The 14,560-nt window shown below is 38.2% G+C and overlaps 1 protein-coding gene across 1 annotated transcript in view; it reads left to right on the top strand.

Annotated features, from left to right (window-relative positions):
• ttn.1 (titin, tandem duplicate 1) overlaps positions 1-14,560 on the top strand; it is a 137,423-nt gene that overhangs the window by 26,778 nt on the left and 96,085 nt on the right. Inside the window, 14 exon segments of the mRNA XM_030787649.1 lie at positions 126-404; positions 3,897-4,187; positions 4,839-5,123; positions 5,323-5,607; positions 8,137-8,421; positions 9,657-9,941; positions 10,099-10,378; positions 11,278-11,573; positions 11,899-12,186; positions 12,879-12,995; positions 13,082-13,355; positions 13,469-13,652; positions 13,754-13,837; positions 13,942-14,213. Coding sequence (XP_030643509.1) covers positions 126-404; positions 3,897-4,187; positions 4,839-5,123; positions 5,323-5,607; positions 8,137-8,421; positions 9,657-9,941; positions 10,099-10,378; positions 11,278-11,573; positions 11,899-12,186; positions 12,879-12,995; positions 13,082-13,355; positions 13,469-13,652; positions 13,754-13,837; positions 13,942-14,213 — 3,505 coding nt within the window.

The following is a 14,560-nucleotide window of genomic DNA, read 5'->3' as shown; positions in this document are numbered from 1 at the left end:
TCATTTTTTCACAGTCACTCCTGGACTACCATCACTTGCCTTCTTCCATCTTTGATCAAGCATCCTAATTACTTTCCATGTTGTTATGATTTTAGTAATTTAGTCCTTTTTTTTGCACAATATAGTGCCACCTGTTTTTAGGCAAAAAATCCATCCCCTGGAGGTGACTGTTGGCAGCCCTGCCAAGTTTGAATGTGAGACTGAAGAGGCACCAAACGTCACCTTCAAGTGGTTCAAGTCTGGCTCTGAGATCAGACAGAGTGACAAGTACAGGATCATTAGCCGTTATCACACGTCATCGCTGGAGGTCCTGAACCCAACCAAAGATGACAGTGGAGAATACACCTGCAGAGCTTCAAACCAACATGGCAGTGACAGTTGTTCTGCTTCTCTGAACGTCATGGGTAGGTGACATGAATTTATTTTTGCTAGCTTTGCTTATCAGTGGCAAGATTTTTATTTGATCTGCAAATCATCTGAAGCATGTTCAAAAAAATCTTCCAAAATTTTGTAGCAATGTGATTTGGCATTTTTCTATGTTGTACATAATGTAATAGAGCTGATTAGTGTACAATGACACATTCAGAAGATTGACAAGATCATTCTTTTGTTTTTTGTCTACTTCAATCTTTTTTGTAGTGCTATCCCCACCTGTCTTTATGTCAAAATCTAAACCAATGACTTTATATGTTGGAAACCGAGCATTAATTCAGTTCATAATTACTGGATCTTCCCCCATGAAAGTTTTCTGGTACAAAGACGACATTTACATCACTCCAGCGATTAATTACAGAACTTCTTCAGATGGGGACAAATACTCTCTTGAAATAATGAAACTTAAATTAACTGATCAGGGTACATACCTTTGCAAGGCATCAAACAGGGCTGGGAAAGCCACGTGCAGCACTGAGCTGACCATTATTGATAAACCAAACTTTGTACAGACTTTTGACTCAATGCGTATACCTGTGGGTAAACCACTCCATCTTGAATGTCATGTGGATAATGACACTGGAGTGACCATCACTTGGACTAGGGATGGCAAGAAGGTCCATAACACAGTGGACTGTAAACTTTCTTTTAAAAATAAAGTGGCAAGTCTTGAAATTCAAAGGGTCCAACTAAAAGATTCAGGACTGTATCTTTGCACTGCTGTTAATGATGCTGGAAGCGCAAAATATTCAGCCATGGTGACCATACAAGGTAAGTCTGCAGTCAGATAACATGCTTTATGTTGGAAGCATTAGATATCTGCAAGAATTCAAATTTATGTGCGTAAAGACTGGAACAGACAGACAAGGCTTGCAGTTTAACTGTTCAATAAATGTATCTTCTCCTGCCAAATCTTTAGATATTTAACTATCCTGCAAATCAGATATAATTATTGCCACTCAATATACCTTTCAGAGCCTCCAACTTTTGTCAAGAGACTGGAGCCCAAGATCCTTGCAAAGCAAGGCACATCTGCAAACTTGCAATGTAAAGTGAATGGATCACCTGAACTCCATGTCACATGGTTCATGAATGACAAACTTATTATTGCTAATGAAAAATACAAAACTACTTTTGAAGGAGGGCTTGCTGCATTGGAGATTGCAGATCTTAGTGCATCAGATAGTGGAAATTACACATGCGAAATACTAAATGAAGCTGGTTGTGAGAGCTGCAGCACTCGCTTGACTGTTCAAGGTTTGTGACAGTGGTAAAGTGGTATTGATTATAGTAGTGTTGATAGAAATCAGAGATATATTGGTAAAATGCAATGAAACTGATTCCATTTTTATTCTCAGAACCTTCTTCTTTGAGGAAAGAATTGCATATGTTGGAGGCCATGAGAGAGACCAGTGCAATGCTTGAATGTGATGTTGTTGGCCCTGGCCCATTTGAAATAAACTGGTTTAAGAAAAAGAAAATGGATATTTCTCATAAAGAGCACAGAATTCTTTCTCAAGGCTCAGTTACTAGTTTGGATGAACATTCTTTTGGAAGTGCAGGCTCTGGACAATACCAGTGTTATGTACCAAATGAAGTAGGAAAAACTTCTTCAGATTCAATCACTATTTTGGGAGGTCAGTGTCTATTAATGAACCAGACATAGAAAGTCTCTTCAGAAACTGCCAGAAGGTTTTGTCAGTATTAACAGGCCTGCTTTTACTAACATGCAATGCGGTATGATTACGCTAAAAAAAGTAACAATATTTGTTTGATGTTTCTGGGCATCTGAACAAGCTCCTCACATTGGCATATTTCTGCATGGTTATCTGTGATTCTGCTGATCTTGATATCAAAATGCAGAGGAGGTAGGTTGTAACCTTGATGCACCACAATTAAAACACACTGCACACACACAGATTACACAGCTAAAATGCAGTTTCCTTCCATTTCACTGATTGTAAAATCAACACTTTGATGAAATTGATCAGTTGATTTTGACATATCTTCTTGGAAATTACGCCTTTTCTTCACACACTTTCACGCTTTCTTGAGTCACATGACTCGAGGCCTCAGTATCATCAATCCCTCAGTGTAGGTGTTTCTTCTTGTCACTTCTCATCTGTCACTTCCCCAATCTCCAGGTTTTGTTTTTAAATCGGTTCTTTTTCTCATCACAAGAAATTGGTCACTTTAGACTTTCTCAGCATCCGTTTTTCATATTTTATACGTGCAATTTATACAAATGACCATCTGATTACTGACATCATAGCAGCTACAGGATATCAGCCTTTTGTTTACTGGCTCATGTTGAGATTCTTTCAACCAAAAACACAATGGATTCTGAATTCTGAGTGAAGCTTTAACAGGAAGGCTGAAACAGCTGGAACAGCTTATATTGTCAAAGGAGGGCTGAAGGATTCCATCAGCATGATTTGAATGGATTCAATGAATTCCCCTAAACTGGATATTGTTTTGTCACTGTGTATAAATAACCTTTCATCGAAGTCTTGGCGAATGTGCTGTTTCCTCCTAGTTAACTACTGAAGTATCAGACACGTCTTTGTGGAATGACTTGGATAAGTGGATTTGCCCCAAATTTCTTTCAGTATTGTATCCAAATGCATGGGATGCTGCATGGATTTGAAAATAAAATGTCTCTTTTTCCATGGCTGGATGATGGATGGACCATTTTTCGTCTTAGGCTTTTGATTTGAATGTTACTGTTTCTTCATGTGTCATTGCTGGAATGTCTTGACCAGTCAAAAGCTTTCTTGACTGTTGGAATGTGTTGGAGAACAGATCAAAATGTTTGCTCCGGGTCTGAATTTTTTGTGTTGCTGGTTCTGTTGGAGTTACCGGGTTTTGTAGTGGAAGTGCAAGGCATGTCTGCTTTGGAATTACACTGAGTTTGTGAAGTTTGGTTTGACATTTGTCATGCTCAAAGAACAGTTTGGTCAAATTTCTGTGATCCTTTCTTGTCTGGTGATGTGTAAAACCTATTTGAATTGAATGTGCGATAGTCCATTTCATTACAGTCTGTTTCCTAGTGGCTCTGGTAATATCCAGTAACAATGGGAAAATGAACCTTATAGTCTTCTGAAAACATGCATACTTTCATAAACCACTGATGGACTTCCCAATCCCAAGAAGAGCCAGTGAAAAAGTGACTGAACACCTCTGCACCTTGGAAAGTCTGCATGGAAGCAACAAGGCCACTCATGGAAGATGCTAGTGGGAAAGTTTGAGACTGACCTGACATAGTTACAGATTAGAATACTCTACTGGGATCTCATTTTTTCCTACCCCTCTCATAGAGTGCAGTTCATTGTGAAGTTTTGAAAAACTGAGCCAGATTTTCTTCAGCAGTGACAACTATGCAAATATGTATTTACAAAATATGTCTTTTTGGGGGCTTTTGTTAATGAAGGTGATGTAATTCGATGCATTGCTTTTCCTCACAGAACCTAAACCCGCTCGCCTTGTGAAGACACTATGGGATATTTGTATCCCTATGAGTACAAAGTTACGCCTTGAATGCACATTCACTGGAGCTCCAAAAATGTTCGTCACTTGGTACAAGGATGGCAAACAGCTCTACGCTTCTTATAGATACAATACTAAAGTCATCGGGAACACCTGTATCTTGGAATGTCTACATGAGTGCACAAAAGAAACAACTGGAAAATACTCTTGCGAAGTCTCAAATAAATATGGAACAGATATCTGTCATGCCCAAGTGACTGCAGAGCCAGGTTTGTATACGATTCGAAAATAAATTTAAACAAATCCTATATATATTGATATAAACTTACAGACCCCCTGAACATGCTCTGCATGTTCCTTTGGATGATATCTCTCTGGTGCTTGCAATCTTGATGATACCAATTTAACAAAATGAATACTGTTCTCAGAACCTGCACGCTTTGTCAAGAAGTTGAAGGACATGGTGATCCCCATGAGCAAAAAACTGAGACTCGAGTGCACTTTCACTGGAGCCCCAAAACTGTTCGTCACATGGTACAAGGATGGCAAACAGCTCTACGCTTCTTATAGATACAATACTAAAGTCATAGGGAACACCTGCATCTTGGAATGTCTACATGACACCAAGATGGACACTGCTGGAAGATACTCCTGTGAAGTTTCAAATGTGGATGGAACTGATATTTGTCACGCTCAAGTGAAAGTAGTGACAGGTTTGTATACTACTGTGGATACTCACTGACCTGGATAGTTATCTTGCAGTATAATGTATTTCTTTTTTGATACTTTTTTGATAATTTTGATACTGTTGCTCCAAACAGTTTGACTTCTGCTAAGGCTATTGATAAGGATTTTATTTCTCTGGTTGTTGTCCTCATAACGACGATAACAATAAACTGATCTGATAATGTTCCCTTTAGAACCTGCACATTTTGTGAAGAGGCTCAGTGACATTTCTGTCCCAATGAGCAAAAAATTGCGACTTGAATGCACATTCATTGGAGCCCCCAAAATTTTTGTCACGTGGTACAAGGATGGAAAACAGGTCTACGCCTCTTACAGATATAATACAAAAGTAACTTCCAACTCCTGTATCTTGGAATGTCTACATGAGTGTACTGAAGAAACTACAGGAAGATACTCTTGTGAAGTTTCAAACATTTACGGAACAGATATCTGTCATGCTCAAGTGACTGCAGTGACAGGTTTGTATGTTATTCTGAATCCTGGTGAAGCATGGCTTTCTCAAAAAATATACTTTTTTTTTTTTGAAAATACATACACTTTGTTTCCCCATACATTTTTAAACTGACCATCTGATATTTATGGTTGGTTATTTTGCTCACAACAATAAGCCTTGGGAGCTGCATGTAAAATTGATCAATTTCATGCTGTTACCCTCAGAACCTGCCCGCTTTGAGAGAAGGCTGAGCGACATGAAGATACCCATGAGCAAAAAGTTGCGACTTGAATGTACCTTCACTGGAGCTCCAAAAATGTTTGTTACATGGTACAAGGATGGCAAACAGGTCTACGCTTCTTATAGATACAATACTAAAGTCATAGGGAACACCTGTATCTTGGAATGTCTACATGAGTGCACAAAAGAAACAACTGGAAAATACTCTTGCGAAGTCTCAAATGCTTATGGAACTGACATCTGTCATGCCCAAGTGACTGCTGTTACAGGTGTGTATGCTCTACTGGATTCCCTTTATTTATTTTCAAACTCGTTCAACATGCACCTTAAAAATTCTTGATACCTTGATTCATGACTACAGCATTAATTTTATGCAATTCGCACTATTTTACTTAGAACCTGCTCGGTTTGTGAGAAAACTCCAGGACACGATTATTCCAATGAGCCAGAAGTTGAGGTTGGAGTGCACTTTTACTGGGGCTCAGAAAATGTTCGTTACATGGTATAAAGATGGCACGCAGCTTTATGCCTCTTATAGATACAATACCAAAGTGACAAGGGACTCCTGTATCTTGGAGTGCCTCCATGAATGTACCCATGCGACTACAGGAAGATACTCATGTGAAGTATCAAATGCTTACGGAACTGACATCTGTCATGCTGATGTGATAGCAGTGACAGGTTCGTATACTATTTCACGTTTTACTGAAGCAGCTTAACACTTCAAACAATACATTTTTTTTTCTTTGTTAAAAAATAGCAACTTCTTAGCAAGTTAGCCCATGTGAAGATAGTGGTCAGCATATGTTATAAGAGTGTTACCCTCTGCTCCTTCTCATCATTATAACAGTTTTGTCACTGTTTCAACGTTTTTCTCAGAACCAGCTCGTTTTGAAAAGAAGCTAAATGATATTGCTGTCCCCATGAGCAACAAATTGCGACTTCAGTGCACCTTCAGTGGAGCTCCAAAAATGTTTGTCACATGGTACAAGGATGGCAAACAGCTCTACGCGTCTTATAGATACAATACTAAAGTCATTGGAAACACCTGCATCTTGGAATGTCTACATGACTGTAACAAAGACACTCCAGGAAGATACTCTTGTGAAGTTACAAATACTTATGGAACCGATATCTGTCATGCCCAAGTAACCACAGTGCCAGGTTTGTAAATGATACAAGGAACTTGACAGTGATATTAGACTTGCATACTGTAGAGTCAGTTTTCAACATTCACACTTTCTTTTTTTCAAACGGACCTCAAGTTTTCATAAACTTGTTTCATATTTTTATACTTACATAAAAAGAGAGACCCCTTCCGACTGTGATTAAAATAACAGAATTTTGAAATGCTCTTCCTCTCAGATGCTCCTCGTTTTGTGAAGATGCTGAAGGGCAGAACTATCCCACTGGGACAGAAACTTAAACTGGAATGCACATTCACTGGTACACAGAAAATGTTTGTCACATGGTACAAGGATGGAAAACAGATCTACGCCTCATATAGATGCAATACCAAAGTCACACAAAACTCCTGCATATTGGAGTACCTTCATGAATGTACCAAAGAGACAACAGGAAGATACTTTTGTGAGATTTCAAATGCTCACGGAACTGCCATTTGTGATGCTCAAGTGACTGTAGTGACAGGTTCGTATATTGCACAGATTTCCAGGAGATGCTTTGGTGTTTTTTCTACCATAGATCTTGATTTACACTTCAGAGAGGAAAAACTATGTTAAGGGAACAATTTCTAGTGTTGTTGTTGTAATGGTAAACACCTCCAATAGGATATTTCTTTGGTGCCACCATCAGAATGCTGAAATGAATTATAAACTATAATACTTTTTCTCCCAGAGCCTGCCCGTTTTGTGAAGAGGCTGGCTGACATTTCTGTCCCAATGAGCAACAAATTAAGATTGGAGTGCACATTCACTGGAGCTCCAAAAATGTTTGTCACATGGTACAAGGATGGCAAACAGCTCTATGCCTCATACAGATACAACACAAAAGTCATTGGAAACACCTGCATCTTGGAATGTCTACACAAGTGTAACAAAGACACTCCAGGAAGTTACTCTTGTGAAGTTTCAAATGCCTACGGAAGTGATATCTGCTCTGCTCAAGTAACCACAGTGTCTGGTCAGTTTGTACTCCTGGATTCTTTGTCACTTTGGTCTCTCTTTTTAGTGCTTATTTTATTGTATAAATTCTGCACACCTGATTTCCATTTTTCATTCAGAAATTTATACAAGATTCACCAACAATTAATACTGACCAACGTGTTATTGAAAGTATTTTATCTGTGTGCGTCTTTCATAATGATCCTGATTTACAATTGTGCTATTCCTCGTAGATGCTCCACACTTTGTGAAGAAGCTGAAGGACATGAAAATACCCATGACAAAAAAATTAAGACTTGAATGCACATTCACTGGCGCACAGAAAATGTTTGTCACATGGTACAAGGACGGAAAACAGCTGTATGCCTCCTATAGATACAATACCAAAGTCACTGAGAACTCTTGCATCTTGGAATGTCTACATGAGTGCAGCAAAGAAAGCACTGGAAAATATTCTTGTGAAGTTTCAAATGTCTATGGATCTGATATCTGCCATGCTCAGGTCACTGCAGTAACAGGTTCGTATGCTACGTCCTTCCCCCGAGGCTTTTTTGGTTTTCACGTTATTCCTTTTATAAAGTTGATTACTTTTTAAAGTAATATTTTCCTGGAGATGATATTCCTTTGTTTCCAAACATAAAAGTAATTTTACCAATTTTGAACTGTTCCTCTCAGAACCTGCCCGTTTTGTGAAGAAGCTGAGTGATATTTCTATCCCAATGAGCAAAAAACTGAGACTCGAGTGCACTTTCACTGGAGCCCCAAAACTGTTCGTCACATGGTACAAGGATGGCAAACAGCTCTACGCTTCTTATAGATACAATACTAAAGTCATAGGGAACACCTGTATCTTGGAATGTCTACATGAGTGCACAAAAGAAACAACTGGAAAATATTCTTGCGAAGTCTCAAATATTTATGGATCTGATATCTGTCATGCTCAAGTGACAGCAGTGACGGGTTAGTATATTATTCTGGACTGTGGGTGTTTATTGCGTGATCTCTGTCAGTTTGAAATTTTGTTTCGTCAAAGTAAATATTTGGCCTGCAAATTCATATTACTGTCATGGTCAGCATGCAGTTTGGGATGATGGTGATTTGATCTTTGGGTTGGTAATGACTGAGTTTGTTTGTTGACGTTTCTTCCAGTGTTAGCATGCTTACTTAGAGTTCCATTAGATACGTTTGTTAAGTTGTCCGTGTTTTTGAAACTCATCTTTTCTGACTGAGCCATTTTTGTTGCTTAACTGAACTTCATGTTGAGTAATTGACCTTTTGGATAAGTCACATACTCTGCTGTCTGCAGTTGTGTAATTTTGATTGGTTGCTATTCACTCGGTTAAGTGCATGCATTGTGCAGACTTTGGAACACGTCTCCTTTTTACAGTTTAAAATTCCTGTTATCGATACGAAACCAGATTCTTATCCCATATCTAACCTCATTGTAATAGCGAGCATGTGGCTGTCTCTGGGATATTTTATGGTGCCTCTCCAATGGCCATCATTTAATCAGTTCAATGCTGTTCCCTAGAACCTGCCTGCTTTGTGACGAAGTTGAAGGACATGAAAATCCCAACAACCCAGAGGCTACGACTTGAATGCACTTTTGTTGGAGCTCCAAAGATATTTGTAACTTGGTACAAGGATGGCAAACAGGTCTATGCTTCTTATAGATACAATACTAAAGTCACATCCAACTCCTGCATCTTAGAATGTCTACATGAATGTACCGAGGAAACTACTGGGAAGTACTCTTGTGAAGTTTCAAATGCCTTCGGAAAAGATATCTGTCATGCACAAATTACTACTGTGACAGGTGTGTATATAGTACTGGATCCTCAGAGATGCTCTTCTATTTGACAGTTACTATCTTTTCATCATTTTAGTCACTACATATACATCCACATATTATATACATCCACATTTTGACAAACTTTTGATATTGCAATGACAGTCTGCATGTCGCTTAGATGGTGTTTACTACCATGCTACAGCATAATTTAATTAATTAATAATGCATTAATTTGATGCTTTTAGACCATGCCTGCCTTCCGAATCAGCTTAAAAGAGCATTTATTAGTTACTAGAAAAATATACTGGTAATTTATTTGAAGACCGTTCATTTATTTGCAGAACTTAACCAGTTTGTGGCAAGTATCTAATCTGGCTTATTAATATCATTTTTTTTCTCTCAGAACCAGCCCGCTTTGAGCAGAAGCTTAAGGACATGACAATTGCAATGAGCAAAAAATTGCGACTTGAGTGCACATTCACTGGAGCTCCAAAAATGTTTGTCACATGGTACAAGGATGGCAAGCAGCTCTACGCTTCTTATAGATACAATACTAAAGTCATAGGGAACACCTGTATCTTGGAATGTCTACATGAGTGCACAAAAGAAACTACTGGAAAATACTCTTGCGAAGTCACGAATAAATATGGAACAGATATCTGTCATGCCCAAGTGACTGCAGTATCCGGTCAGTATGATACACTCGATTCTCATATACCTTCGTTTTTTAAGAATATTACATTGATTTTCAGAAAGTTTTTAACTAAGCATAAACCCTTGCAGTATTTTTCAAAACATTACATAGGATGACAGCTTTTAAACATGACCGGTGGTATTTTTCTCAGGACCTGCACGTTTTGTGAAGAAGCTGTCAGATATTTCTCTTCAAAGTGGTCAGAAACTGAGACTTGAGTGCTCCTTTACTGGAATTCCAAAGCTGTTTGTCACATGGTACAAGGATGGCAAACAGCTCTACGCCTCTTATAGATACAATACTAAAGTCATTGGAAACACCTGCATCTTGGAATGTCTACATGAGTGCAATGAAGACACTCCAGGAAGATACTCATGTGAAGTTTCAAATGATGACGGAACAGACATCTGTCATGCTCAAGTAACTGTAGGAACAAGAACAGAAACAGAGCCTGTAACAGTAACAAGAACAGTAACAGGAACAGGTTAGTATCCACAGTGGATTCTTAAAAGCATTGCAAAAGGATCAGTTTTCCAACAGTAACCACTCTGTCTGCCTTGCCTTTGGATCTTCTCCTTTTCAGATGACAAAACACCACCGAGTTTCCTTAAGAAAATCAGTAACATTCAGCAAAGTGAAGGACAGCCAGTTGAATTTGAGTGTCACATTTTAGGATCCTTTCCTTTGGAAGTTTCTTGGCTTAAAGATGGCAAACCTTTGAAAAATGGTCCTGAGTACTGTATTACCTTCAGTGATCATATTTCTGTCCTAAAAATAAATAAAGGTGAAAAGAGACACTCTGGAGAATACTCTTGCATTGTAACAAATAGAATTGGAACTGCTTCATGCAGAGCCAGACTCACACTTAAAGGTTTGTTTTAGATCGCAGATGACATCTTGTTACATTTTAGTGAACAGTACATCTTTTTTACATTCTCATTTTCTACGCTTTTCTTTTTACCCTCTAGATTCAAGATATCCTCCTTTCTTTGATAAAAAGCTTTTACCTCTGGATGTTACAGTGGGAGATTGTGTGGAGTTAGATTGCCACATAACAGGATCTTTGCCAATAAAAGTCACATGGTCAAAGGATCACAAGACTATTCGTACTGGGGGAAATTATAAGATATCCTTTGCTGACAGCTCACCCCGCTTGACTATATTGAGGGCAGATAAAGCAGACTCTGGGTTTTATTCTTGCCATGCTAGTAATGAAATCGGAGAGGATTCATGTTCCTCAAAGCTAACTGTGAAAGGTATCACACCTCTCGATTTAAAAATGATTCAGAGTTATTTGTTTCATGAAAATTTATCCTAATGTTTCCTTTTTTACAGAGCGTAAAATTCCACCAAAATTCACCAAGGTACCCTCAGAACACATTGAGGATACTGAGGGGAAGATGGTGAAGATTGAGGCTCGTGTGTCTGGATCTCAGCCAATCAGCATTAGCTGGTTAAAAAATAATAGTGAAATCTACTCTTCTGACCTTTATGAGATGTCATTCAAGAACAATGTGGCTGTGCTTTGCATCAAGAAGTCCCGCCCCTCAGAGAGCGGTACTTACTTATGTAAAGCCTCCAATGAAGTTGGCACCGCCTCCTGTCAGGTGTCTGTCAACATCACAGGTAGAGGTGTTTTCTTGTATTTATATCTTGGTCTTATTCTTACCTCTTCTGTTTCATCTCTTCATTTTTTTTCTCTGTATTTACTCTTCGTTCATTTTCCCTTCACTGCTTGTCTTTCCTCATCTTGTTTGCTTTTTGACACAATTTTTTATGTTTACCTGTATATTTATTATTATTTTGTTAAAAACTTGCTCTTCTGATGATTATTTGACATGTTGTTGACTATGTGCTGTTGATTTCACATGTAATGTTATTTTGTATTATGTCAAAATATTAACTACATTAACCGTCCTCACCCCCCCCCCCCCCCCCCCACAAAATACAGAGGCAAAAGCACCCCCAACCTTTGACTTGCCCCTGAAACCTGTAACCGTGAATGAGGGTGAGAAATTGAGCCTAAGCTGCCATGTCTGTGGGTCATCTCCCTTGAAGATTCAGTGGATGAAGGACAGAAGAGAATTGTCATCGTCTGCCAACATCAAAACTACATTTGTTAATGGCACTGCCACTTTGGAGATTGTTCATGTGGCAAAAACAGATGCAGGAGACTATCTGTGCAAAGCAACCAATGAAGCTGGTAGTGAATTCTGCAAGTCCAAAGTGACTGTAAAAGGTACATAAAGTATCTGAATTGGAGGAGAAATAGCTATCTGTCTATCTATCTATCTATCTATCTATCTATCTATCTATCTATCTATCTATCTATCTATCTATCTATCTATCTATCTATCTGTCTGTCTATCTATATCTGTATCTCTCTCTCTCTCTCACTCTCTCTCTCTATACACACACACACACACACACACACACACACACACACAGCATCCCTCTCAAAGCTGTCTTTCATGCAGTGACCAGCAGTTTTTCCTGTTTGTTTTGATGGTTCAGCCCTCTCTTAGCAACATAAAATCTCATATTTAATTGTGTAAACATCTCAGCTTTACAATAATACCCTTCATTCTTTATACAGTATCTTCGAGTTAATGAACATAGGCAAGAAACCTTTTCGTTCTTACAATGAATTTTCTAACTACACATAGCTCTTTTAAACTGTAATCTCATCTTCTGTGTCAGAATGTGTTTCACTCTTCAAATGTTTTCACTCTTCATTCATATTTTCTTGATATTATTTTGGATCCAGGTTTTTTAGATTTTTTTTTCAGGTCTACTCAATATGATGACAAGAGAGGAATTGAGAGAGTTTAAAGAGTTGAAAGTGTTTTTAAAAAGTGTATTTAAAAAAGTCCATCTTTTTATTTTGAACAGTGATTTTACTTTTTTTTTTTTTTTTTTAATTTCAATTAGAAAAAACTGCAGCAGTCCAAAAACCTGCTGAGGCCACCCCGGCAGCACCTCAGCCAGTAAAGAAGCTTGACAACTTGTTCTTCATTGAAGAGCCTAAGAGTGCACATGTAACAGAGAGTGAGTATTACTCTTTAATATTATCATGCCCAGATTTCTTAGTCAGTGAAAAAGGAAGTAATTTCATATTTTATTCTGACTTACAGAGGGCACAGCCACTTTCATTGCCAAAGTTGGGGGAGACCCTATTCCCAATGTGAAATGGATGAAGGGTAAATGGAGACAGATCACTCATGGTGGTCGTGTCACCATTGAACAAAAAGGCCAAGAGGCCAAGCTGGAGATCAAAGAGGTGACCAAGTCTGACTCTGGACAGTACAGATGTGTTGCATCTAATAAACATGGAGAAATTGAGTGCAGCACTGACTTGCATGTTGATCAAAAGAAAGAGGCTGGACCTGAGGTGGTGAAACTGAAGAAGTAAGTGTCCTGTCTGAAGTTCTCAGGAATTATTAAAACGTATAAACGTATAAACAAATCATAATTGAGCGTTTTTTAAAAGCTAAAATCTTTATCTTAACTGTTTTGTGCAGGACACCATCGAAGCAGAAAAGTCCAAAGGAGGACAAAGACATTGACATTGTAGAGTTGCTGAGAAATGTTGACCCTAAAGAATATGAAAAATATGCTCGTATGTATGGAATCACTGACTACAGAGGACTTCTTCAGGCAATAGAATTTCTGAAGAAGGAGAGAGGAGAGGAAAGTGGAAGACCGGTATATTTTATTGTTATTATTATTTTTCTTTTTTACTGTTCATTCATTTTTGGCATAAATCAACAGTACATAGAGATGTTGTCTTTGTATCCTTGAATCAGGAAAGTGAACGTGGAGGAAGAGAATCTGATGAGGATTTGGAGAAGCTTGTGTCTGATTTGCAAAAGAGAATGGAACAGACTGAGGTATGCTACAGGGTGAAAGAACCATTGTATCAATACTTCATAAGTTACATTACAATAAATAGTAAATAATACATATTTGGATTCATCATATTTCCTTGCTACAGCCTGTCTCCCTGGTGAATGACATCACTGACCAAACAACACAAGTAAACAAAGAGGCAGTGTTTGAGTGTGAAATTAAGATCAACTACCCAGAGATTTCATTGTCCTGGTACAAAGACACACAGAAGCTTGAAACCAATAACAAGTACGAAATCAAAGTGTTTGGTGATCGTCACATACTGAAGATCAAGAACTGTCAGTCCAGTGACCAGGGCAATTACCGTGTTGTTTGTGGCCCGCATATCTCCAGTGCCAAACTAACCGTTTTGGGTAAGTTATTTTCTTTCCATTACCTCCTGCTTTTCAGTTAATTAACTTAATGATCCTGTCATGTATTAAGGTAAAACAGGTGCTCCTCTTGAATTTAGTGCTGAAAATAGAAAACAGCATGTGACTTTGTTAATAATTTGCAGAAATGTGAGCTGATCCATGGGTTTATATTTTACTATTGGTCATATTTCTTCCAGATGAAACTAACTGATATCATTATATTTTACTAACCTCTTTCCTCTTCTGAATTTTGTCTCTTACAAATACTTAGTCTGCTACTGGATCTTTGTTCTTCACTCTTTTGACAACACTATTTTGAAGGCCTTAATGTTATGTTAAGGTTAAAATAGT

This window comes from Chanos chanos, chromosome 10, assembly GCF_902362185.1.
Source record: "Chanos chanos chromosome 10, fChaCha1.1, whole genome shotgun sequence".
In the NCBI taxonomy this organism is placed as follows: domain Eukaryota; kingdom Metazoa; phylum Chordata; class Actinopteri; order Gonorynchiformes; family Chanidae; genus Chanos; species Chanos chanos.
This window is presented reverse-complemented; position numbering and strand designations above follow the sequence as displayed.